The sequence below is a fragment of the Coenobita brevimanus genome, chromosome 12, assembly GCF_032717465.1.
Source record: "Coenobita brevimanus isolate Jiangsu-jjx chromosome 12, ASM3271746v2, whole genome shotgun sequence".
In the NCBI taxonomy this organism is placed as follows: Eukaryota; Metazoa; Arthropoda; class Malacostraca; order Decapoda; family Coenobitidae; genus Coenobita; species Coenobita brevimanus.
Window position 1 is genome coordinate 7,292,500 of NC_136965.1, and position 27,234 is coordinate 7,319,733.

Genomic DNA, 27,234 nt, shown 5'->3' on the forward strand with positions numbered 1-27,234 from the left:
GCCTGAAGAAGCAGCGCATTCAGTTTGCCAAGAAATATGCCCACTGGACATTGGATGAGTGGAGAAAAGTTATGTTTTCTGATGAGAGCACATTTCAAGTACAGTAATCCCGCATATTTCGCGGTAGTTACGTTCTTGTAACCCCCGCGAAAAGTCAATTTCGCGAATACTCTATTAACAATTGAATCTTACACTTGTGTCCATCATGCTGCCCATCACACAGTCCATGTCCATACTGATTGCGAGACAATTCGCCGTCAGACAATTCCCCGTCAAAACATGGACGATTCCCCTTCAGAACAATTCGCACCCTGGATGATTCCCGGCCATTCTATAAATATACTAATCAATACTTTTATCAATATACTTACTTTTAATTAATCAATACTTTAATAACTATATTTCAGGGGGATCCAGCAAAGTCTATGTTCAGTAGCGTAGGTTCTGGATATTATTTATTAGTTGCTCCTTTAGTCAATAATTAACTTTTTTCTTCCTCGCTATAGTCGCCTTTGAATTATATTCTAGTGTCACCCATAGCTATCTTCATTAATGAAGGCGAATTGTTTTGTGTTTGTTGTGACTGCGAATTGTCCCGAAACCTCCATACTCATCCCGAAATACCTTCTAACAAGATTGAAAGCACATACTCCATTATGAAGGAAAAACGTAAACACCGTACTGTAATACACAAATATCTACACATTTATTCACAAAACAGTACAAAATAAAAAGATGCATTAACTGGTGATAGCAAACACTCGCACACTCGTTTCTTAGCTTGTCCAGTAACACAATTTTCTCTGCTAAGGTCATAACTTTTCTTGATCGTTTTGTCACTTTGGAGTTCTTACTAATTGTATTATTAGCCTTTGGTGAGGCTGGCTTACGTCCTGGGGCCATGTGGAAAGCAAGTGGGAGGCAAGAGGCTCATATCATAGTGTGGTTACAAGCACACCAGACACGTAGGGCAGTCAGGCGTGGACTGAGGAATGCGGGGCAGAGAGCAGTGTTGCCATATCCAAACAACGAAATTATGCTAGGGCAATGAAAAAATTATGCTAGATTGAGCAAATTTGTTCCAAGTAAAAAATGAATTATGCTAACTTGAAGCTAAATGATAAAATTCTATACATATTCGTGCAACATATTAATTATGTATTGTTTACTATGAAAATATTAAAATGAACCTACATACAGTAAGAGGATAAATATCGGTTTTCTGCCCATACTGCTTTTTCCCACGAAACTTACGTTTTTCTGATGGATTTTGATGCGATTAATTCGATTTTGAGCATCATTTCCGTCGGAAATAATCAGATTTTGAGATATGACCCCCCCCATCCCCCTGCAATAATGGGGGATCTTTGGGGAATCGGGGGTTATAGGGAGGGGGGGAAACACAGAAAATGGTCATTTCTGACTGAAATGAAGCTGAAAATCGAATGAATCATACCAAAATCCATCGGAAAAACCTAGGTTTCATGGGTAAAGTACAAAGCTCAAACTTATCCTAACCTAACCTAACCGAACCAAACCGAACCTAACCTAATCCAACCTAACCTAACCTAACCTAACCTAATCCAACCCAACCAAGCCCAAACTGAAAGTAACCAATTATTCAAACATCTTCTTACCTTATTCGTCTCTCCCTCTCTCTCTCTCTCTCTCTCTGATTTGTAGCTTTTATAAAATTATTCCAAAAATACTCCATTCCATTCTAAATTATGCTAGAATGATTCTAAAACTTCTAATATGCTAAAAAATATTCCAGACTCGAAAATTTGATCAAAATTATGCTAAAAGAATAAAATTATGCTAGATATGGTAACACTGGCAGAGGGGCCGCGGGAAAGGGACAGAGGGTGGCGTGAGTTTACCGCGCTACAATTGGAAGCTGCGGGAATTTCAAATTTTTTGTTTTCTGTATATTCAAGGATATTTTAGTTGAACTTATTAATGCTAAGAAAATCCGCGAGAGGGCAAAACCGTAGACAAAAAATCCGCAAAAAATGCGGGATTACTGTATTCCAGGTGCGTTCTGCCAAGGTTCATCGCCCTGCCTCCCATAGTCGATATGATCCTGCTTACACGGTGCCGACTGTTAAGCACCCACAATCAGTAATGGCATGGGGGTGTTTCTCAGGTGAACTGGGAAGGGGAGGCCTCTACTTTCTTCCTAAGAACTTGATGATAAATGGTGGCTGGTATATTCAAGTTCTGAAAGATAATTTGTTAAACTTTTTTGCTATTCATGGGTGTGACTTTTTCATGTATGATTCAGCTCCATGTCACAAGTCAAGAAAGGTGACAAAACGGCTTCAGGATAATCGGATTGAAGTCCTCGACTGGCCTGGCAACAGTCTGGATCTAAATCTGATAGAAAACTGCTGGGAAAGGATGAAAAAAATCATGGCAGAGAAGAAGACACCCAGTCTGGACAACCTCAAGATTGAGCTGACAAATGATTGGTGCAAAGAAATGTCCTTAGATTACTTTAGAGATCTAAGTTATTCCATGCCAAAACGCATCCAACTGATCCTGAAAAACAAGGGAAACATGATTTCGTATTAATGAATGGCATTTCATGAACAAACATTGTGATATTCTATGATTTCTGTGTTTTTTAATACCTTGTGGGGGGAGGTCCTAGGTCAATTTGCAGTAGCTGTATATATGACGAACAGAAGTTATTCATCCATCCATCCATCATCCAATCCTATGTTGTCCCATGAGGAGCGTAGAAGCCCGGGGCTAGGCAGTTGGTCCTGACATTTAAGATGAGAGTGACCAGCCTCACTCATCCCCGAGTGGCAATACGTGAGCAATAAACCCCCACCATCCCTTGGATATAAACCTTCACCGGCTCAATCCGATTGGAGCACAATAATTACCCACTAAACCACCAGGCGCCAAAATTTGGTTATATGGTTACCACCCAGTGTAGTAAATGGTTTCCTGGTGTACAGAAAACCATTTTGGCTTGTCACTCAGAGTAGAGTCACCCACAGGCAGAAGGAAGAGGAAAAAATGAAGGAATGAAAGACAGAAGAGGGAGTGCAAAGTCACCCGTAGGCAGAAAGACGAGGAAAGTTATTCATGAGATTAATATCCATAAGGTTATATGACTGCCATATATATATATTTTTTTAATCCATAAAAAAATAAAAAAACTTCTTCACAACCAAACAACTTACCCGATCCAAAACCAAATTTGGCAAGTTCTATCTACAGCCAGATGCCATAATCCTGAAAGGGGTGGCAGTTTGTCTGTGAGTTATCTGTTTTATGGGGAGGGGCAGTATCACTCCACCAACCCACTTGTTGACATGCAGGGAACATGAATAACTTGCTTATATGGTTACCACTCTGTGTTGTAAATGGTTTCCTGGCTTACAGGAAACCATCAGGCTTATCACTCAATATAAAACCACCAGAAAAAGGTAGAAGAGTAATAAAAAGTGACAGGAAAGATGGGAGAAATAGGAAGAGAGGAGGGCAAACACAGAAAAAGAATGATAAGGGTGAAGAAAGATGTAGGCAGCACTGCATCAAGGGAGTGGATGAAGATCAAGTCAATTTATCTATGTGACTGTCATCTTTTGACATAGCATTTTTTCATTGCCATTAACCGTGTATCTGCGTTGCACTGTCATTCTCCACAACCAAAGTGCTCATTCAATCCAAACCAAATTTGGTGGGTTTATATATCTCTATGAGCGACATGTTCTGACAGAATATTTTTCATCTGCCGTTTTACCGTTTAGATGATGTTTTACTCAACATTTTTTTTTTTTTTTGACAATAATATGATCATCCGAAAATTTTGTTACCAGGTGATATATCTTACCAGATTTTTTTTTTAACTGCAATTTTTGTTTTTTTCCCATCAGCCAATTTTTGCTCAGACTATACTGTTTAACAGATTTTTGTACATTATATGAACTATCCATCAGATAATTTTTGTTCAAAAATTTTGTGTATCAATTTTAATTCACTTTTTTTTTTTTTTTCTTTTCTACACTGTGGTAGGTAGGGGCACTCACCATCCACTCAGCTGATGTAGTGCTGCTCTTGGGTGTCAGCCCTTTCCTCTCCTCCATCCTTCTTTCCTTCCATCCTCCTCTGTCTTTCCTTCATTCTTTCCTCGTCCTTCTGCCTACGGGTGACTGTACACTCCCTCTTCTGTCTTTCTTTCCTTCATTCTTTCCTCTTCCTTCTGCCTGTGGGTGACTCTACACAGAGTGACAAGCCAAATGGTTTCCTGTACATCAGGTAGTAACTATATAACCAAATTTGGGGGTTTAGTGGGTAATTATGGTGCTCTAATCAGATTGTGCCGGTGAAGGTTTATATCCAAAGGGTAGCTGGGGGTTACTGCTCACGTAATGTCACCCAGGGATGAGTGAAGCTGGTCACTCATCTTAAATGTCAAGGCCAACTTGCCTAGCCCCGGGCTCCTACATTCCTCATGGGGCAATGTAGGATTGGATGATGTTGATGATGATAAATTTAAATCAGATAGTATGTTTATGAAACTCATCAAACAATTTTTTGTCCATCAGATACTTTGTTTGGCCATCAGACAGTTGTGTTCAGAGGATATTTTCTTCATCAGATGATTTTTTGTTCATCAGTTGGTACTTTTGTTCATCAAATGATTTATATTCAAGAGACATATTTTTATTCATCATATGATTGTTGTTCTGAAGCTTTTCCAAAATCTTATTATTACTGTTTTTGCACAGAAAAATTTTTGTACAGATGATTTTTATTCATATGATTTTGTTCAGACTTTTTCGGTGCCCACTTCACTGTGCACAGTAGCCTACTCCTCTTTAAACAACTCCTCTGAAGTCCATGTATCTGTCACTTTCAGTAGCCTATGCTGTGCACAATGGATGCTGAACCTCGCCATCGCTGCTTGTAATTTTTATTTTTTCTTACTGTTCTCTCCATATGTTTAGTACTTTCAGCATACTCTTTCTTAATGTCAACTGAACCCTCAGCTGTATTCTTTCAAGCAACATCTTTCTCTTTTATTTTCCACTGCATTTTCAGCCAACATAACCCACCAAATTGCACCATTCCCACTAGTTGCTGTCTTCACAATGCCACACTCACCATTCCTAAAAAACACAAACTGCCTCCGTTCTACAGGTGTTTAAAACCCATTTGCTCCCATTTTAGACCCTAAATTCAGCATCACTTTTAGCTTGTATTCATCTGTCAATACTGTACTTTGTATCTTATGCTTGCCAAATTCAGTTTTTCACGGAATGTACTCTTCTCTCCTTTTATTTTTTTTATTTTATTTTTTTTTTTTCAAATAACAGAACAGAGGAAGGAAAAACAAATGAATAAAAAGTAAATAATCCATACACCAGATTACTGGTGTTCTCCGTTCATAAAATATCTGTAACAGTTAGACTTGAACAGCTGTGGGCTAAAGTTTGGAGGGAAACAACTCTGGGGAAGCGAGTTCCAGAGAGATGCAGTTCGGGGAATGAAAGAATTCTGATAGGCAGAAGTTCTGCAATATGGCTGAGTGACATTCCAGTCATGAGCACTACCAGATGCCAGTGTAGAACGAGGGAAGGCATGGAGAGGTGGCACCATGGACACAATTTCGTCTGAGCATTTGCCATAAAAATATCTGTAAAATAATGCAAGGGAGTCAACATTCCTTCTTACTTGAAGGGGAGGTAGTTTATTTGTAATGGCAGGGTTGTTAATAATTCTAACAGCTTTGTTCTGAATTTTGTCTAGTTGTTTTAATGCAACCTCTCCACATCCATTTCACAAGCGTGAGCAATATTCATGCTGAGGACATACATGACTCTTATAAATTATAGCTAACTGCTTGTCAGTGAAGAAGTTACGGACTCTGTACAATAATCCAAGTTTCTTTGAGGCGGTTTTAGCAAATGACCTAACATGAGATGTTCAGCTTTTGGAGATGGGAATATTAGTAGCACTAAAGGTAATGTACGAATCTGGCAATATCTGTCTATTAGTAATAGTATATATTTAGTTTTACTAGCATTAAATGAGACAAGGTTGTTTTGTCCCCATTCACTGATCATAGATAGGTCTTGATTTTTGGAGATGGCTGTACTGAGTTGACAGGTAGAGATATTAGACTTTGTAAATGGGTGCCTGAGTGTGAATGAACTATGTAGTGTTAAGTCATCTGTATATGAATGGATGGGATTGTGGGTGACAAATAAGAGATTATTAATATGAACCAAGAATAGGGTTGGCGCCACTACTGAACCCTGTGGCACGCCGGCATTAACTGAGTGGAAATTGAAATATACATCATCTACTTTTATTTTCCTGTCACTAAGATATGAAGAAATCAAAGGAACAAAAGACATCAGTCCATAGCAAGGGAGTTTGGACAGCATGGAACGGTGCCATACTCTGTCGAAAGCTTTAGAGATATCAAGGGCTACTGCATGAGTTTCTCCATGTAGGTCAGTTGATTGATGGATGATATGCATTAGGAAACTGAGTACAGTATATCAATGGTGGATCTTTCATGGTGAAAACCATATTGTCCATCACTAATTAAGTTGCTGGATTCAAGATGTTTATCAACGTGCTTATTAATTAAAGTTTCAAATACCTTACCAAGAGATGTAACAGCTATTGGTTTGTAATCAGAGGGGTCAGAGGAACTTTCTTTCTTCGGAATTGGATGGATATTGGCTTCTTTCCATGAATTTGGGAATGAAGAAGTACATATGCATAGTCTGAATAATTTAGCTAGAACAGAGGCAAGGGAATACTTTTTCAAATCAATTGGCAGAATTCCATCTGGGCCTGGAGCTTTGTTGGTAGGTAAATTGTCTAGGATGGATTTTATGTATCTTGTCTGTATATTAAGTGGGGCAATTTCGGGAGAGTCAAGTTCTAGTACTGGGACATTCTGGCTAGCATCCTCTATGGTGGAATTTCTGGAAAATGTACTGGCAAAAATATCCGCTTTCCCACAAGGGTCATTTGTGATGCCGCCATCTGAAGATTTCAGTGGGGGAATGGAAGATGACTTGTTAAAGTTATTATTGAAAGAATTAAGAGCTGACCAGAATATTCTATTGTCATTAGGGTTGTTAAGTAGTTTTGATGCTTGCTTTTGAAGAAAGTTTGATTTAGCTAGATTTATTACAGCTTTTGCATGATTTCTAGCAATTTTAAATTGACAGAGTGATTCAGATGTGTTGTTTTTAAGTAAGAGTTACATGCTAATGACTTTTGGGCTGTTGCTGTGGCACAGTTGCCATCAAACCATTTTGGAGAGTTCGGTCTTTTAGTGAACTGTTGACTTGGTATGAATAAATCCATACCAGCTATCTGAGAAATTACCAATACGCCGGGAATCGAACCCGGGACTCTCAGGTGAGAGCCAGGCAGCATACCACTACACCACGACCAGGTAAAAGTTAACTCACGTTGTCACGGTCTTGTAATCAACGTCCCTCCGCCCCCCACTGTGGGCCTGAAGAGGGTGAGTTAACCCCCTGGCACTCGGACAAGTAGATGCTCTTCATTCTGACTTGCTGGAAGTGCTTGGGATAGATTAAAAGCATCTACTTGCCCGAGTGCCAGGGGGTTAACTCACCTTCTTCAGGCCCACAGTGGGGGCGGAGGGACGTTGGTTACAAGATTGTGACAACGTGAGTTAACTTTTACTTGGTCGTGGTGAAGTGGTATGCTGCCTGGCTCTCACCTGAGAGTCCTGGGTTCGATTCCCGGTGTATTGGTTATTTCTCAGATGATTTTTCCTGTGTAAAATACAGGTTTCTCTCTTCATTCTGACTTGCTGGAAGTGCTTGGGATAGATTAAAAGCATCTACTTGCCCGAGTGCCAGGGGGTTAACTCACCCTCTTCAGGCCCACAGTGGGGGCGGAGGGACGTTGGTTCCAAGATTGTGACAACGTGAGTTAACTTTTACCTGGTCGTGGTGTAATGGTATGCTGCCTGGCTCTCACCTGAGAGTCCCGGGTTCGATTCCGGTGTATTGGTTATTTCTCAGATGATTTTTCCTGTGTAAAATACAGGTTTCTCTCTCCATACCAGCTAGTATTAAGTCGCAAATGTGGGACTGGGTAGAATTGGGATACTAGAGAAGAAAGACTGCCATGGAATGTCAGCAAGATAATTTCTAAATCCATCCCAGTTTGCCCTATCAAAGTGCCACTGGGTCACCCTGACAGGTTCAGAACGGGGAGGTGTGAGGGGGTTAACTAATGAGGCTTTGCTGAGATTGTGGTCAGAGGAACCAAGTGGTGACAGTACCTCTATCCTGTATTGATCTGGATTATTTGTCAAGAATAAATCCAAGAGATGGGCATTATGGTCAGGATCATCAGGTATTCTGGTTGGTTGCTTTACCAGCTGGGTGAGATTAAATGATTCTGCAAACAGCTCACACTCTAGACCAACATCGTCAGCCCTGGCAGAATGCAATAACCATTCAACATTATGTATGTTAAAATCATCCAAAATGGTACTTTCGGTGCTAAGGGCAAGGTTAAGGTTACTCAACTGTGTGGATATGGAATCAAATACACTGGGTTCTGAAGATGCATTGGGGGAGCGATAGACTACACAAATATATTTGGTAATATTTTGACACTTTAGTTTATACAATGAGTAATCAAAACTTGATGAAGTGAAGTTTAAAATAGTGTCAACTGCATACTGGGATTTGATATAACAACAGGTGCCGCCCTTGTTACAGAAGTTTGTAAGGAGATGGTAACTGGGAAAACAAAATGGGGATATATCAGTAGAGGGTGAGATTTGTGGTTCTGTGAGGAAAAGGGCCAAAGGGGATATGGACTGAAGGAAAAAATGAACTGAATTTAAATTTGTGCTGAGGCCGCGGATGTTAGTGAAGAATAAGGCTGCACTTTCACTTCTCTGCTGACGAACATTACTGGAAACTGCAATAGTCGCTGCTGGCTCAGTTGCTTGATGGCGACCGGGAGGACCCTGTGCTGCCATCCCTACCCTGCCGGTGGTGGCAATCCAAGGTACCACCTCATTTGATAGTAACATTGCAGTGGCCATTGATAAAGAGAGTGAACAGAAGGTGTGATATGTTATGTGCATGTAGTGTGGTGTAGAGTGTTGAAGGTAGAGGTATTATAAGAGCATGCTGGCCTACTCTCTGTGTAAGTGAATGCACTGAAAATGTTCAGCAAAGGGAGATGGTCTGGATCAAGTCCTGGAGGCTGGTGAAACGGGAGCTCCAGCTCTCCCTATTACCAGCTTGCCATCCACCTCGGGAGTGCTGCCCTGTTCGACACACTTCCTTCAGTTTTACTTTCCATATCCATTCACAAGATCATATAATCATCTCTGTCATCCTCTCATGTCCTTGTCTCAACAGCATTCAAGTCAACTTTTACTTTGTGTTTATTGTGGCCCTGGACTCATATGGATGCTAAACCCTGGATTCATAAGGATGGTAAACCCAGTGGATTCATTTAATTTCATTTATAAAGGATCCAATATGCTTGCATGCATCAGCCTTGATCACCTAATGGTGGTTCTCCACGCTGCTCAACATCTATTCAGTCCCTGAGGTCACACTCTATGACCTAAACCCAGAACTTTTTCACTCTGCCTCTCACAACCCTAACCCCAATGTTCACACTTCTCACTTTCTGCACCCAACTGTCATCCCCCATTCTCTCCACATGCCCAAACCATCTTAATCCACCCCTCCTCAGCACAATACCAATACAATCCGGTCTCATCCTTCCTCTTAACTCTTCCATCATTAGCCTAGTACCCCCAGACCTCGCATTCAAGGATGCCCTGCACATCCTCCACACCATTTTCATTCCTGTACGTTTAAGCCTATGAATATCCTCTTCCTTTACAGCCCAGGTCTCACTACCATAGAGCATTACACTCCTAACACATGCTGCTACAAAGATCTCTTATCATGGAGGGAAAGTCTTCTCAATGTCAGAAGAGGAAACAGCTCCCTGAAATTCTTCCAACCACTCCTCACTTTTGGCACTCCAGCCCCACCTCCAGCATATAACATGTCTCCCAAGTAACAAAGCTCTTCCACACACTCAAGAGATTCATTAGCAAGATCATACCGTTCATGCCTGACAATCTTTACATGCTCTCCCCGACACACCACACACAAGATATCCGCATTGTCTTGCTGTCTACCTCTGACACTACTGCATCTCTTATGCACCTACGTATCACAAACACCACACAAGATGGAACTGCTTCCCATGCCCTTGTGACAAACTGCACCAGAAAGAGTAAAAACCCCTAACCTGCTGCAGGTTGGTAAGAGCACCAAAATATATTACTGACAGAGTTGAATAGTACGCAAAACCAGTGGGTGTATTAGCCCACAGCAGGGACTCTTTGGAAAGGGAAGGGAAGACATCACAACAATCTTGCTCATTCTTACTGACTTAACCCAAAAAATACTAAAAGCAAGATCTGTCTAAGATTAGTGAATGCATGTTATTCACCATTCACTGGCTTTGGGTTGGTGGCATAAATATGAATTCATGAATACAGATAAATAAACTCAAATTCATAGTATTTTCTACAATCAATCACACTTCCCCCAGAATACTGCCTGCACACCAAAGCTAACCACACCATTATGCACCAATATGTCTTAACATGTCTCATGTTCAGAATTTAAAAAAAATATATATATATATGGAGTATGGTTAAGACTATTTGAGGTGAGGGTCTTGTTTTGAGGCATCCATTCCATTCATCTCTTTTTCTTCTCTTCACTACTCTTTCTATCTACACATCCCACCATGCTGTTCCTGTCTAACTAGTTGATACAGTTGCAAAACTATTCATACCCACAGAATTCCTAACCAGACAGCCGGTACAGTGATCCCTTGGCCGTCATGTACAATTGGTACTGCGTCTAGAATGTGATAATGAAACTGAATAATAATGAAAGCACAGAACCTATAGGATTTATCCTCACTGGTACTGGGCACACCACTCATAAACCCAAATTTTCCCTTTAACAACAATTTAGACTCAGTAAATACATACTGTTATGGTATGTATCAGAAACATATGTAGGCATGGTTATGTTAGCAGAAAATGATGAAAAGCGTACAATATGGAAGAAACATATAGAGTCCTGAAATGGACTTGAGGTAAGGAGTTCTATGGATAGGGGGTGGAGAGTTAATGGTATTCCCCATGTGGGATTAACTCCTCGGGTAGAGCCTCATCTTTGAATCCTACAAAACCAGCAGAAACCACAGATTCTGCACCATCATTGTCTGCAAAAACCAGCTCAGGTGCATGACAATGATGTTTTTAGCAGAAAAATGCGTGATAACAGCAGGAGTGCACATTTTCTTCCTGCAGTGATAATGAAAACTGCTATAACTATGTGTACGATAATCAAGGGGTATTTGTATTCCACATTTTTTTCTGAAACCATCACTTCCCAATTTACAGACCATAATTCTTTGTCCTGTGCTTATATTCATCTGCTGCTGCTTTAGTGCTCAGCTTCTCTGCTAGATTCTATCACAGTACTTGTACTGTACTTCTACACATATTGAAACAAAATACAACTATGAATATGGAATATTACACTTAAAACATATACTGTACTTACGTTGTTGTTTTTTAATATAAGAGTCACAGACAAGGGGATTCTGACAGGGACACTCATCAACACGAATCTTCCTAAATGTAAAAGACAGGCGTTCCCTGCGAGGCATCAACTGCAGTCCCAGTGCTCCTCCCTTGCTGGCCACCACATCTGTCATACGCGGGCAGATGCCATGGCTCCACTCGTACCTGACCACACAAAAGGGTACACAATAATGTATTTATTTTCTATCACTTTTATCTGCAGCCACATCTTAATCCCAGGGGTGGTGGTCATGAACAAATCACATCCACGTCATCCCGTCTTATGTCATCAGGCAAGATCTAATTCTAATACCTCTCCCTCTCTCCCCCTCCCCCACTCCTCACTACCCCTCCATCTCAATCACATACATTGTCCTTACCAATTTCTCACTCACCATTTTTTCTACACTGCCATACCACCTCAGGGCACTCTTCCTAACACAATCAAGCACATCCACATAAATACCACAAAGTTCCCAAAATTCTTAATTTCTCTGCCTTTCTCTCAATGTAACTCTACATGCTTCCCTTGGCTAACTACTATCCACTTCTCTTACTCTTGACTAGTGTTCTTTCAATACATTTCATGTTTTACTTCCATGAGTTAATGTGTGGATCAAAATACACTGGCTTTTTTTTTTTTTTTTTTTTTTTAATGCAAGGAAGAAGGAACCAAAGGCTGTGAGCCCGCAATTGTTGTTCCTTCCAAGAGAAAAACAAAATACAAGAGAAAGCCAAATTCAAGATCCGATCATTTCGAGATGCCTGGACACACTACACATTAGTTTCATAGTACCATGATTATTTCAAGTGTCCATACAGTCAGTCCTCCCTTACAATAAAAAATATGTGCAGCTAAAATGCTGCTTATAATAAAACAACATTAATAGAAATGCTTCTGGTTCATGACTGAGAACCTACAGAAAATAATAAATATTACTACTGGCACTTTTGAGAGAGGTGAAGTTAGTGAATGTACAGCGAAGATGGATGGTGAGGAATTGGAAAATGTGAGTACGTTTAAGTACTTGGGTAGTGTGATGAGTAAGGATGGAGGTTTGGAGGGGTGAAGTGCTTGAAAGGGTACAGCAGGGAAGAAAGGTTGCTGGTTCTTTGAAAGCAGTGATAAGAAACAGGGAAGTGAGCATGGAAGTGAAAAAGTTACTACATGACAGTATTGTGATACCAACTCTAACGTACGGAAGTGAAGCTTGGACATTGTTGGAAGGACACAAGTCAAGAGTGAGAGCAGTGGAAATGAGTTATTTAAGAGGAGCCTGTGGAGTCACGTGGAGAGACAGGCTGACAAATGAGGATATAAAGGAGCATTGTGGTGTTGATGTGGATGTGATAGGAAGCGTTATGAGGAACACACTGAGGTGGTTTGGCCATGTGGAGAGGATGGAGGATGAAAGACTGACGAAGAGAGTGTATGTGAGTGAGGTGGAGGCCGAGGATGAGATGGAGGGATGGGGTGGAGAGGTATATGAGAGAGGGGGGTGTGAGTTGGGAGCAGGGCAGTGAAATGGCGGGGGACAGGGCGACTTGGAGGCGATTTGTTTGTGGCCACCCCAAACGGGATTGAGGCATCTGGCAATAGATAGATAGACAGACTTTTGAGAAACAAAAGACCAGATTATTATTATTATTATTATTATTACTATTACTAAACAACTACAGTAAGCCCCCTCGTTTGGCGAATTTCAACTTGGCGAAACTCACTTTTGGCGGTAGGGTGGCCACGGACCACCGAATGCGCGCTTGGCGATTTGAATTCAAACTTGGCGGTCCCCTGGCGGCCGCACGTTGAACCCCAACCTCCCCAACCTCCCCAGCCAAGCTTCGCTGCCCTCTTTAAGCTGGATGCTGACTTTTCTGGCTTCAATGAAGTGGATGATCAAGCGAGACAAATGGTTGCTAAGGGGGTTATGGGGGAGGAGGGGGAGAGTGATGAGGAAAGTGGTGGTAGCAACTAAGCTGCCCCCACTGCCACTCCGACGTCCCCAGCCAAGCAAGCCTATCTTCACTCTATTTACGGTTAGTTACAACCTTTATATCATGTCTTATTAGCTTTATTTATTGTTTATTGGTCTGTTTTCTACATGTGTAATAATATGTGAAGGCAAAAGATTTTATTTCAGCTCGAAAGATGGTGTTTTAGGGGTCAAAAGGGGGACTTTGGCAATGACCAAAGACTGATTGAGGCACTTTATAGGCAATTTATATGGTAAAAAGAACTCGCGTTTGGCAAAATTCGCGGTAGTTTCGCCAGACTAATTGGATCGCCAAACGCAGGGGCTTACTGTATTATTAAATAAATAAATAATGCAGTGTGTATGTATTTCCTTCTGCTTTATCATTCATTTTCTGTGTCTGTCCTAATCTCTCCCTATTTCTCCCATCTTTCTGTCACTTTTTATTCTTCTTCTTTCCTTCTCAGGTGGTTCTACATTGTGTGACAAGCCTAATAATTTCCTGTAAACCAGAAAATCATTTACAATGCTGGGTGGTAACCATATAACCAACCCACGTGTTCCCTATGTGTCAACAAGAAGGTTCGTGAGGGTTAGTGCCCCTCCCCATAAAACCACTAACTCAAAGACAAACAGCCACCTCTTACAGGATTATGGCGTTTGGCTATACAACACACACACACACACACACACACACACACACACACATATATATATATCAATCAATCAATCAATCATTTCCTGTGGCACCCTCGGGGATGCATAGGGCCTCGATGAACTCACACCACCACATCCTATCTTGTGCTAACTCCTCAAGATCTCCCCAACACTCATCTCCAGCTTCCCGTCTCATTGTCCTCACCCACGTCTCTTTTGGCCTTTCTCTACCTCTCCTACCAAGTGCCACCCACCCTGGTGTACCTCGTACTATTCCCTGTCTCCTATACACATGTCCTAGCCACTTCCATCGTGAGAATCTAACATATTCATTGATCGGCTGCACTCCCGTTATTTCTCTAATTCTACTATTTGGTATCCTTTCCCACCACTTAACTCCTAATATTCTTCTAAGTGCTTTATTTTCAAGCACCAAGAATTTATTTTCCATAGTCACTGTGCTGTACCAAGACTCGTGTCCATAAATTAAGATACTCCTAACCATTACCTTATAAAGTTTGATTTTTGTATGCACAGAAAAATTGTTATTATTCCAAATATTTTTAAGCATTCCCATTGCCTGATTAGCCTTCTTTAACCTTTCCTCGAATTCAAAGTTCAAAGAACCATCCTTGGCTAAATAAGTACCTAAATATTTAAACCTATCAACTTGCTTTACAATCATACCTCCAATTACACATTCCTGCGCATTTTCCATATTCATATTGATTATTTCAGTTTTTCCACAATTAATAACCAAACCCACCTTGCGACCTTCACTCACCAAACAGTCCAACACTCTCTGCATCTCTTCTGGTCCATCACAAATCAAAACTATATCATCTGCATAATCTAAATCCAAAAGTTTCCTGTTCTCTCCCCAAAGTATACCTGCACCGGTTTCTGTTCCAACGCGTTTCATAATGTAATCAATGACCAATATAAATAGTAAAGGCGATAGAACACCACCTTGAATTACTCCGGACTTGACTTCAAATGAATCACTCAGACAACCATCAACCAATCACTTTACAAAATGTGTCCTCATGCATGTTCATAATGACCCTCACAAACTCCTCTGGTATTCCATAATGTCTCATGATCTTCCCCATAGTCTCTCTCGAAACACTATCAAAAGCCTTTTCAAAATCAACAAAACAAAGACTTAACGGTACTCTCATTTCATTAACTTGCTGCATCAAATGCCTAACTATAAAGATCTGATCATTGCAACCACGTCCCTTTCTAAAACCAGCCTGTTCATCCCTCAGAATACCCTCAACCACCGTCTCCAACCTATTTAACAACACTCTACTGAAAACTTTCAAAGCTATCAGTGACAAAGAGATTCCCCTCCAATTACCACATTCACTCAGGTCTCCCTTCTTCGGAACTTTAACAATTACACCATTCTTCCAAACTGATGGTAGTAACCCCGTCACCCATATCTTATTGAATAGCTTGGTCAAGATCATTATTAATCTATCCCCCTCCACTTTAAACATTTCCGGAAATAAACCATCCTCCCCTGGTGCCTTATTATTCATTAACTGTTTTACTGCTTTCTCCACTTCTGCAAGCTTCAACTCTCCTGTTTCTATATTTAAATCTTCCTGAGCAGACGGTATATCCTCTTCTGGTGGTATTGGTCTATTAAGAACTGTCTCAAAATGCTCTTTCCATCTATTTTTAATATCTCCATCTTTGGTCAATAAATTTCCTTCCCTGTCTCTAACTGGTATTTCCTTGCGTTTACCTGCATTACCACTCAGTTCTCTAATCGATTCATATGCTATTCTTTGACTCTGTCCATCATTTTTTTTTATTGAGATTTCAGTCTCTGCAACCTTTTCATCCACACATCTTCTTTTATCTCTCCTAGCTAACCTTCTTACTTCTGAATTCAAACTCCAGTACGCAGCTCTTGCTAATTCAATCTCTCGTTCATCAACGCATTGCATCTCACTCCTCAATTTAGCCTCACCTCTCTTTTTTATCATATCCCACGTTTCCTCTGATATCCATTTCTTTCTCCTGAATCTATGTCTCCTTCCAATCGTACATTCAGCAGTCTCATGCAAAACTTTGTTCACATCCTCCCACATCTCATCTACACTTCTCTCCCCCTCTTCCAACGTTTCCAACACCAAAAACCTATTTCTGCATTCTAATCTGAATTCCTCCTTTTCTTCTCCTTCCCTTCTAAGCTTAACAATATCGTATCTACCAACACCAGATTTTTCCTTCTTCTGATTTTTAAGTTAAAACCTTATTTTTGCAATGCTGAGTTGATGGTCACTACCAATATCTGCTCCCCGTTTAACATGAACATCTAGCAGAGAACTTCTATGCCTCCTACTGATAGCGATGTGATCAATCTGATTTTTATATTTTCCACACGGCGACACCTAGGTTGTCTTGTGTATATTGCAATGCTGAAAGAGTGTGCCCCCGATGACGAAGTCATTTGCTAGACAGAAGCTTCCAAACCTCACTCCGTTTTCACACATCCTACTACCAACTCCCATCTTACCCATACATGCCTCAAATTCCTCATTTGAACAGCCCATTACTGCATTAAAGTCTCCAACGCAGATCAAAACATCATGTCTAGGTACCCTTCCTACTCCTTCTTGCAACTTTTCATAAAATGTGTCTTTCCTATATATATATATATTTATAGTGTATGTATGTATATATATAAAGAAATACCCTGAGATCTGGCGCATAGCTAACCGACGATTCACTAGACTGAACAAAAGAAATGGGGGAACATTCCCACAATCCGAATGGCTGTCGATTTACTTGTCCGAACACTCAACCCCTCCATAGGTGTGAAAAGAGCGTGTCTGAATGCATAAGTGGTGGTGGATGAGGCTCTCCCAGCCCTCCCTCCATGCCCTCTGTTCTCCCCTCCCCCTGTCCCTCCTCCATCCCCTCTGTTCTCCCCTCCCCCCATCCCTCCTCCATCCCCTCAGTTCTCCCTTCCCCCTGTCCCTTCTCCATCCCCCACCACACTCAGCACTGCCAGGCATGTCTCCCTCCCCCAGCCCTGGTTGTCTTTCTCCTCATCCCCATTTGTCTCCCGTGTGTGTGTGTGTGTGTGTGTGTGTGTGTGTGTGTGTGTGTGTGTGTGTGTGTGTGTGTGTGTGTGTGTGTTTACCTAGCTGTGATATACAGGAAATGATCTACACTCATGGGGTCCTGTCTCTGTTTCTCAATTAGTCAAATTTTGCTTTAAACTCATTTAAGTTTTTAGACTGGATGATCTCTTTCTCCAGGCTATTCCACAGGTCTATGCATCTATAAGGAAAACTATATTTTTTGATATCCTTCACGCAGCTTGGCCTCTTGAGTTTCATTCCGTGTCCTCTTGTTACTCTCGTATCCCATACAAACAGATCTTCTCTGTCAATTTTATCTACTCCCATCATGGCCTTGAACACCGTAATCATGTCGCCCCTCTCTCTCCTTTCCTCTATGGAAGGCAAATCCAGCTTTTCCAGCCTCTCTCTGTATGACAGATCTGCCAGACTGGGGACCATCTTGGTTGCTGTTTTCTGTATTCTTTCAATCTTGTTTATATCTTTCTTTTGTGTGGGGACCACACTACTGCTGCATATTCTAACCTGGGGCTGATCATGGCCACTATCAATTTTTTCATTATCTCCTCATCCATGTAATGATATGGTATTATGTTAGTCAAGAGTTTATACATCTCTCTAAATGTCTTGTTAATGTGTTTTTCCAGTGACAAACTATCCTGGACCAGCATTCCCAAATCTTTCTCTTCTCTCACTTTTGTAGTTGGTTCATTACCCATCATATAATTCAGTGATGGCCTTTTGGTACTTTTACTCATTTCCAATATTTTACATTTTTTAAAAATGAATTTCATTTCCCACATCCAGCTCCAATCATGTATCCTATCCATGATCCTCCTGCAGCAATTTACAGTCTTCCTCAACTTCTACTTTCCTCATGATCTTTGCATCATCAGCAAACAGACATGCATAACTGTTTATTCCATCTACCATATAATTTACGTAAATCAGGAACACTACTGGTGCTAACACCGAGCTCTTTGACAGCCTCTAGCGGGTAGACCCTTATCATGGATCTACTCCCCAGAGGCTGTCGAAGAGAAGAGGAGGACAGCATGGGGGCCAAACCACCGCAAACCCCCCCCGGACCCTCAAGGGGCCCGAGAACCCGGGAGTGGCTTCGGTCACCCAGACAAGTACCACATCTCACAGCACAACACATACAACAACACTGTTATTTCTACACCAAGAAATGGCTCCCTGGTGGTCATTTCTCGATGACTTCTTCTAGCCTGGGACATTGAGAGCAATCCTAGACCCACCAACAAATACATATGTTCAACATGCTCAAATCCTATCATGTCGTGCCAACAGACAAAGGGTTCAGTTCAGTGCAATTCCTGCAAGACCTGGACCCATTACACCTGCACAACACTTGCATCCAGAAAACATTACACAAACACCTGGACCTGCTCCTTATGCTCCTTCCCCTCACCAATCCTACTCCTACTTGCTCTACACCTCCTCAGCCTAACCCACCGATCCATCCCAAACCATCCATTCCCCCAGCCCCTCCCATTTCACCCCATCCTAATCCACCCCAACCCTTACCTCCATCACAACCCTCTCCTATCCCTTCCCCTCCACCCACACCACCACCTCCCCCCCCCATGCTGCAGCAGCCAACACACATCGCACACACATCGCACACACAACATAAACAATTAAACATTGATGGCATAAATACGAAAAAACAAGTACTGTACTCACACAATTCATCAAACAACAAAACATACACACTGCCATCTTACAAGAAACAAAACTACACAGAACACAAAAAACACCTACATTTCATAATTTCACCACCACTCGACAAGACCGGGCTGACGGCGGTGGAGGTGGACTTGTCACCCTGGTACACAAATAAATTAAGTTTTCAGATACCAGTGCACACACAAAGTCACTTCTCTCCCCACATGACACCACAACAGAAATACAATAAATTAAAATGTACACTGGTAACAAATCACATACAACAATCGCCAACATATACATTCCCCTCTCCCCTCCAAGTCGTCCCCCACAGTACCATACAATTATTCTCCACAAATACACTATATCACTAACATACCCAACATCATTCTGGGTGGTGATTTCAACGTCGAGGCATTGGTCTGGCATGTCAACAACCCTGACACAGATGGAGGGCTGGTACTACAATCCCAAAGATCATTGTTTCATACTGAATAATCTCCATCAACATACCCATATCCCACACCAAACCCTCTTCCTCCCATCATCCCCAGACATCACCTTTGCTCCCCAAACCTTGCCCCCACAACATCCTGGAGAGTGGTCAAAACCCTTGGATCTGATCACTTCCCAATCATCATCACTATCAAAACCAAAATCACCCCAGCTGGCGACAGACACACATATACTAATTATACGAGAGCCAACTGGGAGGCCTTCACAACTGAAACAGAACAACATTTTGAAACATGAAACAGTACATCCATCACAAACATCAACACCACTGTGCACACTTTCAATACAATTATACAAAATGCAGACAAAAGACACATCCCTAGAGGCAACAGAAAGAGACACAACCCCAACCTCACACCAGAAATTCAAGGCCTTATCAGTCAACAGGACACACTACGACACTCCCCAACACCCCATAGACACCGTACAACAAATACAAGAACACTCAAATAAACAATAAAATATCAGAACAGCAAACACTAAACTGGATTAATTATCTTCAAACACTTGAACACAAAACAAACACCAGCAAACTCTACAAAACACTAAACAGTATCACACTCATCAACAGCAACACTACACAAGCACACGCTGCCATCACAACAACAGACACCATACCTTCAAACAAACAACAAGCAAACACTCTCATCAATCACTTTTCACATGTCAGCCAGCTAAACCCTCATCGCGATGACCGACGTATCATCTGATGTAAGAGACAGTTCCCCACAGACCCAGATTTCGCATCTATCACTTACAATCAGACGAAGCACATCATTAGCAACCTTAAGCACTCAAAAAGCTTTTGATGCCATCCCCCGCCACAACCTCACAAACAAAATATTCAACACAAACATGCACAATAACACAAAAAGATGGCTGGCAAACTACTTGCAGGCAGATGTGCACATGTAACATTTGCTGGTCAGTCTTTGAACATCAGAAACTTCACAAATGGCATCCCCCAAGGATCTGTTTTGTCCCCTACACTCTTTAACCTATACATGCACGACATACCCACACCCCACACACCACACATACACATAGCTTCCTATGCAGATGACATAACACATGTACACACCAAAATGTAAAAAGAGTTGCACACATCCTCCAACCTTACCCCAACACACTACATGACTGGTTCAACACAAACAGGCTTAAAATAGCCCCAGCCAAATCTACAGTGACCCTTCTCACAAACTGGACAGCAGAACACAGTCACATTCCATACCTCACCATAAACAACACTCCCCTACCCCCCAAAAAAAATCCTTGGTGTAACATACATCAGTGTCATTTAAACAACACATCACAAACATTAAAAATAAAATAACACCAAGACTCAATGCCTTGAGGTCACTTACCCATCCAACATTTGGACACAACAAAGAAACCACCACCACAGTATACAAACAATATATACATTCAGTGATGAATTATGGAAACCCTATATATATGTTCAGTGATGATTTATGGAAGCCTTGCTTGGGCCCTTAACCTCACTAAAACACACTTCAACACCCTACCGGCCATACAGAACAAGACCCTAAAAATTATCACAGGCTGCACAGCTACTACACCCACAGGCCACCTACATCAAGAAACCAAAGTCCTCAAAGTCAAGGATCATCTAGACATGAGAGGCACACAAATTCTCACACTGCAGCCTCCACAAACCCACACCATACACCACACTACACTGCAGCACATCCACACACACACACCAAGGAACATCAAAACAACACCCAGCACACGATATCATACACAAATACTGTCATCTCTCCCTCCTCTCCCACCTCAGACCAGCTTCCAGAAGCATAGCCATACTCAAATCACTCACTGCTCCATTCAGTCACTTAAAGACAACACACAGCTGCATGCACAGCCTCCTGATATCCACCCTTCTGAATCCTATCTCCCTCATGAGGACATATGTGGACATTTTCTAGCCATCTTAAGTTACCAGAAGAGGCTGGATGTCTCCGTTGGTGATGCCTGTCCAGAATGTAACACAACACCCCATACTATTAAGCACATTATGGAAGACTGCACTGCACACAATCACCTACACCAACAATACAACATACACTCCTTGAGAGCTCTGTGGGAAAGCCCGGTCTTGGCCATGGCCTTCCTTAGTGACTCAGGGCTGTTCTGCCAGACTGCCTATGGAACAACTACTACTACTACTACTACACCGTGCCCTGTGGGACTCAACATGTTATTTCCCTCTCTCCAAACATCCTGTCCTTTATTACTGTCCTCATTTCTCTGTCTCAAAAAAAAGTCTCATCCACTCCAAGAGGTTTCCCTTCAGTCCTCCTATATGCTCCAATTTTCACAATAGTCGCTTATGGGGTACCTTGCCAAAGGCCTTCTCCACATCTAAATACACACAATCCACTCAACCGCCTCTCTCCTGTACCACGTCAATCGCTCTTGAGTAAAAGCTCAACAAGTTGGAAACACATGACCTTCCACTTCTGAATCCAAACTGACTTTCAGCCAAAATGTTCATCTCTTCCAGATATTTTATCCATCTATCTCTCAGGATTCTCTCGCACAATTTTGTGACCATGCTGGTCAGGGACACTGGTCTATAATTCAGGGGTTCTTCCCTGTTTTCTCCCTTATAAACTGGTACCAAGTTTGCCCTCTTCCATTCCCGAGGCACTTCCCCCTCTTCCAGAGAGCACATAATTAAGCTGTGAATCTTATCCACCAGTTGTTCTCTGCATTCCTTCAGTACCCAGTTAGAGATTGCATCCAGTCCTGGGGCTTTCCTTACATCCTGAGTTTCCAGTAATTTATACCATGTCTGCACTTCCACTTTTATATCTTTTATTACTACATATCTAGTCACTTTCTCCCCCTCGAGAAAATCTCATTCATTAGTGAAAACTGATTGGAAACATTTGTTCATTATTTCAGCTTGCACTGCTGCATCTTTATAGACCTCTCCTTCTACTTTCAGTTTGGTGATTATTTCCTTTTGTTTCAATCTGCCACTGACAAATCTATACAACAATTTGGGTTCTTCCTTACATTTGTCAATTATACCTTTATCAAAGTTACTTTCTTCCTCTCTGCATATTCTTGTATATTCATTTCTAGTTCTTTTATATTCTTTCTTTGCTCTGGTATTACCTGTCTTTCTCCAGTTGTTCCATGCCATGTCCCTCTCCTCTCTTGTTTTGCTATCATTGTATTAAACCATTCCTTTTCCTGTTTTCTTTCCTCCTCACTCTTGGCACATATTCTTCCACTCCCAAATTATTGAGGTCTAGAAAGATATCCCACTTTCTCTGTCTCTCTCTCGTTTCTCTGAATTTTCTCCAATCTACATTTTCAAAAAATTTTCTCAACCCTGTAAAGTTTGCTTTCCCAAAGTTGTACCATCCCTGCCTATAAAGCTCGTCTCTTGGCACCACGTTCCCTATTATCATCTGGAAGTCAATGACCACATAATCACTTTTTTGTATAGGACACTGATATTTCAAAGATTCAATTACACCAGGTTCTTTGGTTACCAGTAAATCTAATCATGCTAGTGTGTCCTCAGTTCGGAATCGTGTCTTCTTTGACCCACTGTGTTATTACATTATTCACTGCTATATTTAACAATATAGTGCCCCACGAATCTTCACTGCTTCCTGAGTCCTATTTTTCCCAGTTCACCTCATTACCATTAAAATCACCCATCAGAATTATACTGTTGCTTTTCTTAATCACTTTCTGCACATAACTAACCATGTCTGACAACACCTCCTGGTATTCATCATCATCCCAGGCTCCTGTCTTAGGGGGAACATATACTACTGTCATATCTCTCTTGCCATTCTCTCCAGTTTCTAATTTCATATTTATCACTTCAGCCCTGCCCTTTCCCTTTTCCACAGTATCCACATTTATATTGTTCTTCACTGCCATCACCACTCCTTCTCCTGTTTTTTCTGTCTCTTCTCCACAGTTTGTCTTTACCATTTCCCATATCGATATCAATATCCTCTCTTAACTTGGTCTCTACAAAGCACATAACACCTTGTTCATGTACCCTCAAGAAGTCGTTGATTTCTAACCTTGCCGATATTAAACCATCAAGATTATTGTATGGCACTTTCAAACTTTATTTGTTGTTCTTCATACCGTCTTCTCTCCTCTCCGTCTGTACCACTTCCTCAATTTCTGATCCATAACTCTCCAGTAAAACACTGTCTTCTCTTCCTCCGTTCTCTGTTCATTTTTTGCTTTTGCTTCCTTTACAAACTCCTTTATTTGTGTGTGTGTGTGTGTGTGTGTGTGTGTGTGTGTGTGTGTGTGTGTGTGTGTGTGTGTGTGTGTGTGTGTGTGTGTGTGTGTGTGTGTGTGTGTGTGTGTGTGTGTGTGTGTGTGTGTGTGTGTGTGTGTGTGTGTGTGTGTGTGTGTGTGTGTGTGTGTGTGTGTGTGTGTGTGTGTGTGTGTGTGTGTGTGAGAGAGAGAGAGAGAGAGAGATGGGGGGAAGTATAGTAGGGCAGTTTGGCTTTCTTATCTCCCTCCCCATCCCCCTCACCCACCCCCACCTCAAGACTCCCTCCCCAACCTCTGCTTGTCTCTCTCCCCATCCCCTCCCCCTCCTCCACCCTTGCTTGTCTCCCTTCCCTGTACCCTCCCCCTCCCCCACCCCCACCTGTCTCAATGAGACACTTGTTTCTTTTCATTTTTGAAGGCTCCAACATGCTTGCATGCATCAGCCTTGGTCACCTGATGATGGCTCTTCATGCTGCTTGATCTCTGGCAGATTTCCTATTTAGTTCCTTATCCCTGAGGTCACACTCAGTTCTTGTCCCAAGTCTTTATCGGTCAACCTCTTGCTACCCTACCCCCAACATTAACACTTTTTACTTTCTGCACCAAATTATCATCCCTAACCCTCTCCACATGCCCAAACCACCTCAATCTACCTCTCCTAATCACAACACTAATACACCTCAATCCCATCCTACCTCTCAACACTTCCATCGTAAACCTTGCCCTCACAGGCGTTGCACTCAGGGATGCACAGCTCATCCACCTAATCATTGCCATTTCTGTATGTCTGAACCTGCAAATATTCTCTTCCTTTACTACCCAGATCTCACTATCATACAGCATTACACTTCAAACACATGCTGCATACAAAGATCCCTTATCACGGAGGGAAAGGCCTCTCAATGTCAGGAGAGGCAACAGTTCCCTCAACATCCTCCAACCACTCCTCAGTCTAGCCACAGAGTTAGCTCGAGCCCCACCTCCAGCACATGTCTCCCAAATAACAAAACTCTTTCACACACTCGAGAGACTCACTGGCAGGTGCAATTCTTTCATGCCTGGCAATCTCCACCTGCTCTCCCCGACACACTGCACACATAAAATCTGAGTTATCACACAGTCTATCTCTAATACCACTACATCTCCTATGCACCCACATAACACACACCTCCACAAGATGGAATTACTTCCCACACTCTTGTGAAAAATCATACATGGCCATTCCCCCTCTTCTTTAACAGTATTTCCCCCTGCCCTAGATCCTATCACTTTTGTTTTATATGCACTTACTCTTAACTCGTCGTGTGCCAGCTATTTTTAGCCATATAGGTCATCTCCATGCCGACCATTTTTCGACCTTTTTTTTATTGGCTAAAATGATAGAGTTTGATGTGAAAACAACGAATTTCACCATTAAATGCTCACCAAAGCTTGGAAATGGGTTTTATTAAGTACTGCATACTCGTATACAGGTATATCCGCTCTCTCATGCTCACCACGTAGGTGAGAGAAAGCCGTTTTCTATGTAAGGTATACTCAGGTATTTATGCTGGGAAAGTATAGGAATGTTCGGTACACTTCTCTGATTACTTAGTACTTCAACATCTATCACAATTTCCATGTCTTTCTCACTGTGAATGCATTATCTTATACTTACTTGAAGATAGGTACAACCTGACTTCAATATGTACAGTCCTGGCACTTACAAGAAGGTATTTACAACATGACTTCACTATATAGTCCTTACACTTACAAGAAAATATTTACAACTTACATTTACGTGAAAATATTTACAAAATGCCTTCACTATGTACAGCACTGAGTGAGGCACACAGGCAGAGTGAGTGTGAGGGGTGGAACGAGTGAGTGTATGGCCTTGACAGCCTGGGGGATGGTAAAGGAACAGTTATCATACATGCCTGCCAATTTTTACCAGCTAATCTTGAAAAATGTGGTCACAGTGAATTTTTTTATTTTAAACCGTTTTAAAACGGCACTGGGACGTGGCGGGTTAAGCCATCGTGCAGCATACTATCTCTCCATTTCCTAAATCTTTCCTCACCTCTCTTTCATTCTCTGCAATCAACACCAAATCATCAGCATAAAACATCTCACATGGGAGTCTATTTCTGAAGTCACATGAGAGGGTTTCAAGTACCAAAATAAACAACAAGGGGCTCAAGACTGACTCCTGATGCACACCAACATTCAAGGAAAACTCCTCACTCAAATCTCCATTCACCCTTATTTGCTTGTGAGCAACCACATACATGACCACAACCACCCTAACCAGCCACTTCTCCATCCCAAGCTTTCTCATTGCCCACTTCACCACCTCTCTAGGAACTCTGTCAAAGGCCTTCTCCAAATCAACAAAGTACAGTTCCCTTTTCTTTCTCACGTATTTTTCTTGAAGCTGTCAATCCATGAATATGGCAACAGTGGTCCCTTTTCCTGGCAAAAACCCAAACTGCTTCTCACAAATATTCACTTTCTCTCTAATCATACCCTACGACTCCCTCCATTACCTTCATTATCTGGTGCAAAAGCTTTATGCCTCTAGAATTTCCTCTTTTCAGGACATCACCCTTCCCCTTGTACACATTTACGATTACACTCTTCAGCCAATCATCTGGGAAAACACACTCATATATAATCATATTTATCAAATCAGTGACTAATCCCACTCCTACACCACTTGAGGGTTTCAACATCTCAGCAGTCAATCCAGACAAACCTCGTGCCTTCCCTACCTGCATCCTGCCTATTGCCCTGCTCACAGTAGCAGCATCAATCAAAGGTCAAGGACAGACACTGGATCTGCGGCTCCAAACTTTCCCTGTCCCAGTCAAACTCCTCATTCAACAACAGGTTATAGTGTTCTCTCCAGGCATCTTTAATATCCCCACCATTCACCACTACCTTTCCATCATCAATCTTCACACACTGCTCACCTGATATCCCTATTCCTCCTCTTCATCTGATCTGCCACTTTAAATATCATATTCTTTCTTTTCCCACTACCGTAAAAGTGGGAATGCAGTAGCCTAAGGACCTTCCAGATTATCAGATTATCCAGACTATCAGACAGGTACCTGAAAATGTTCAAAACACCCCCACAAAAATAAAGTACACCTACACTATGGACAACTGGCTGGGTGAACATCCAAGACCTCCTAAGTATTTACCTAATTGTATTTACCTAGTTGTGATATACAGGAAATGAGCTACGCTCATGGGGTCCCGTCTCTGTTTCTCAGTAAGTCAAATTTAGCTTTAAACTCGTTTAAGTTTTTAGACTGGACGATCTCTTTGTCCAGGTTATTCCACA

General features: G+C 41.7%; 1 protein-coding gene across 1 annotated transcript in view; it reads right to left on the bottom strand.

Moving 5' to 3' along the window:
* Positions 1-27,234, bottom strand: part of LOC145413487 (tRNA (carboxymethyluridine(34)-5-O)-methyltransferase alkbh8) — a 386,005-nt gene that overhangs the window by 121,738 nt on the left and 237,033 nt on the right. The window contains exon 7 of the mRNA XM_080283187.1: positions 11,655-11,839. Within this exon, the coding sequence (XP_080139313.1) occupies positions 11,655-11,839 (185 nt within the window). The remainder of the gene's footprint in view (positions 1-11,654; positions 11,840-27,234) is intronic.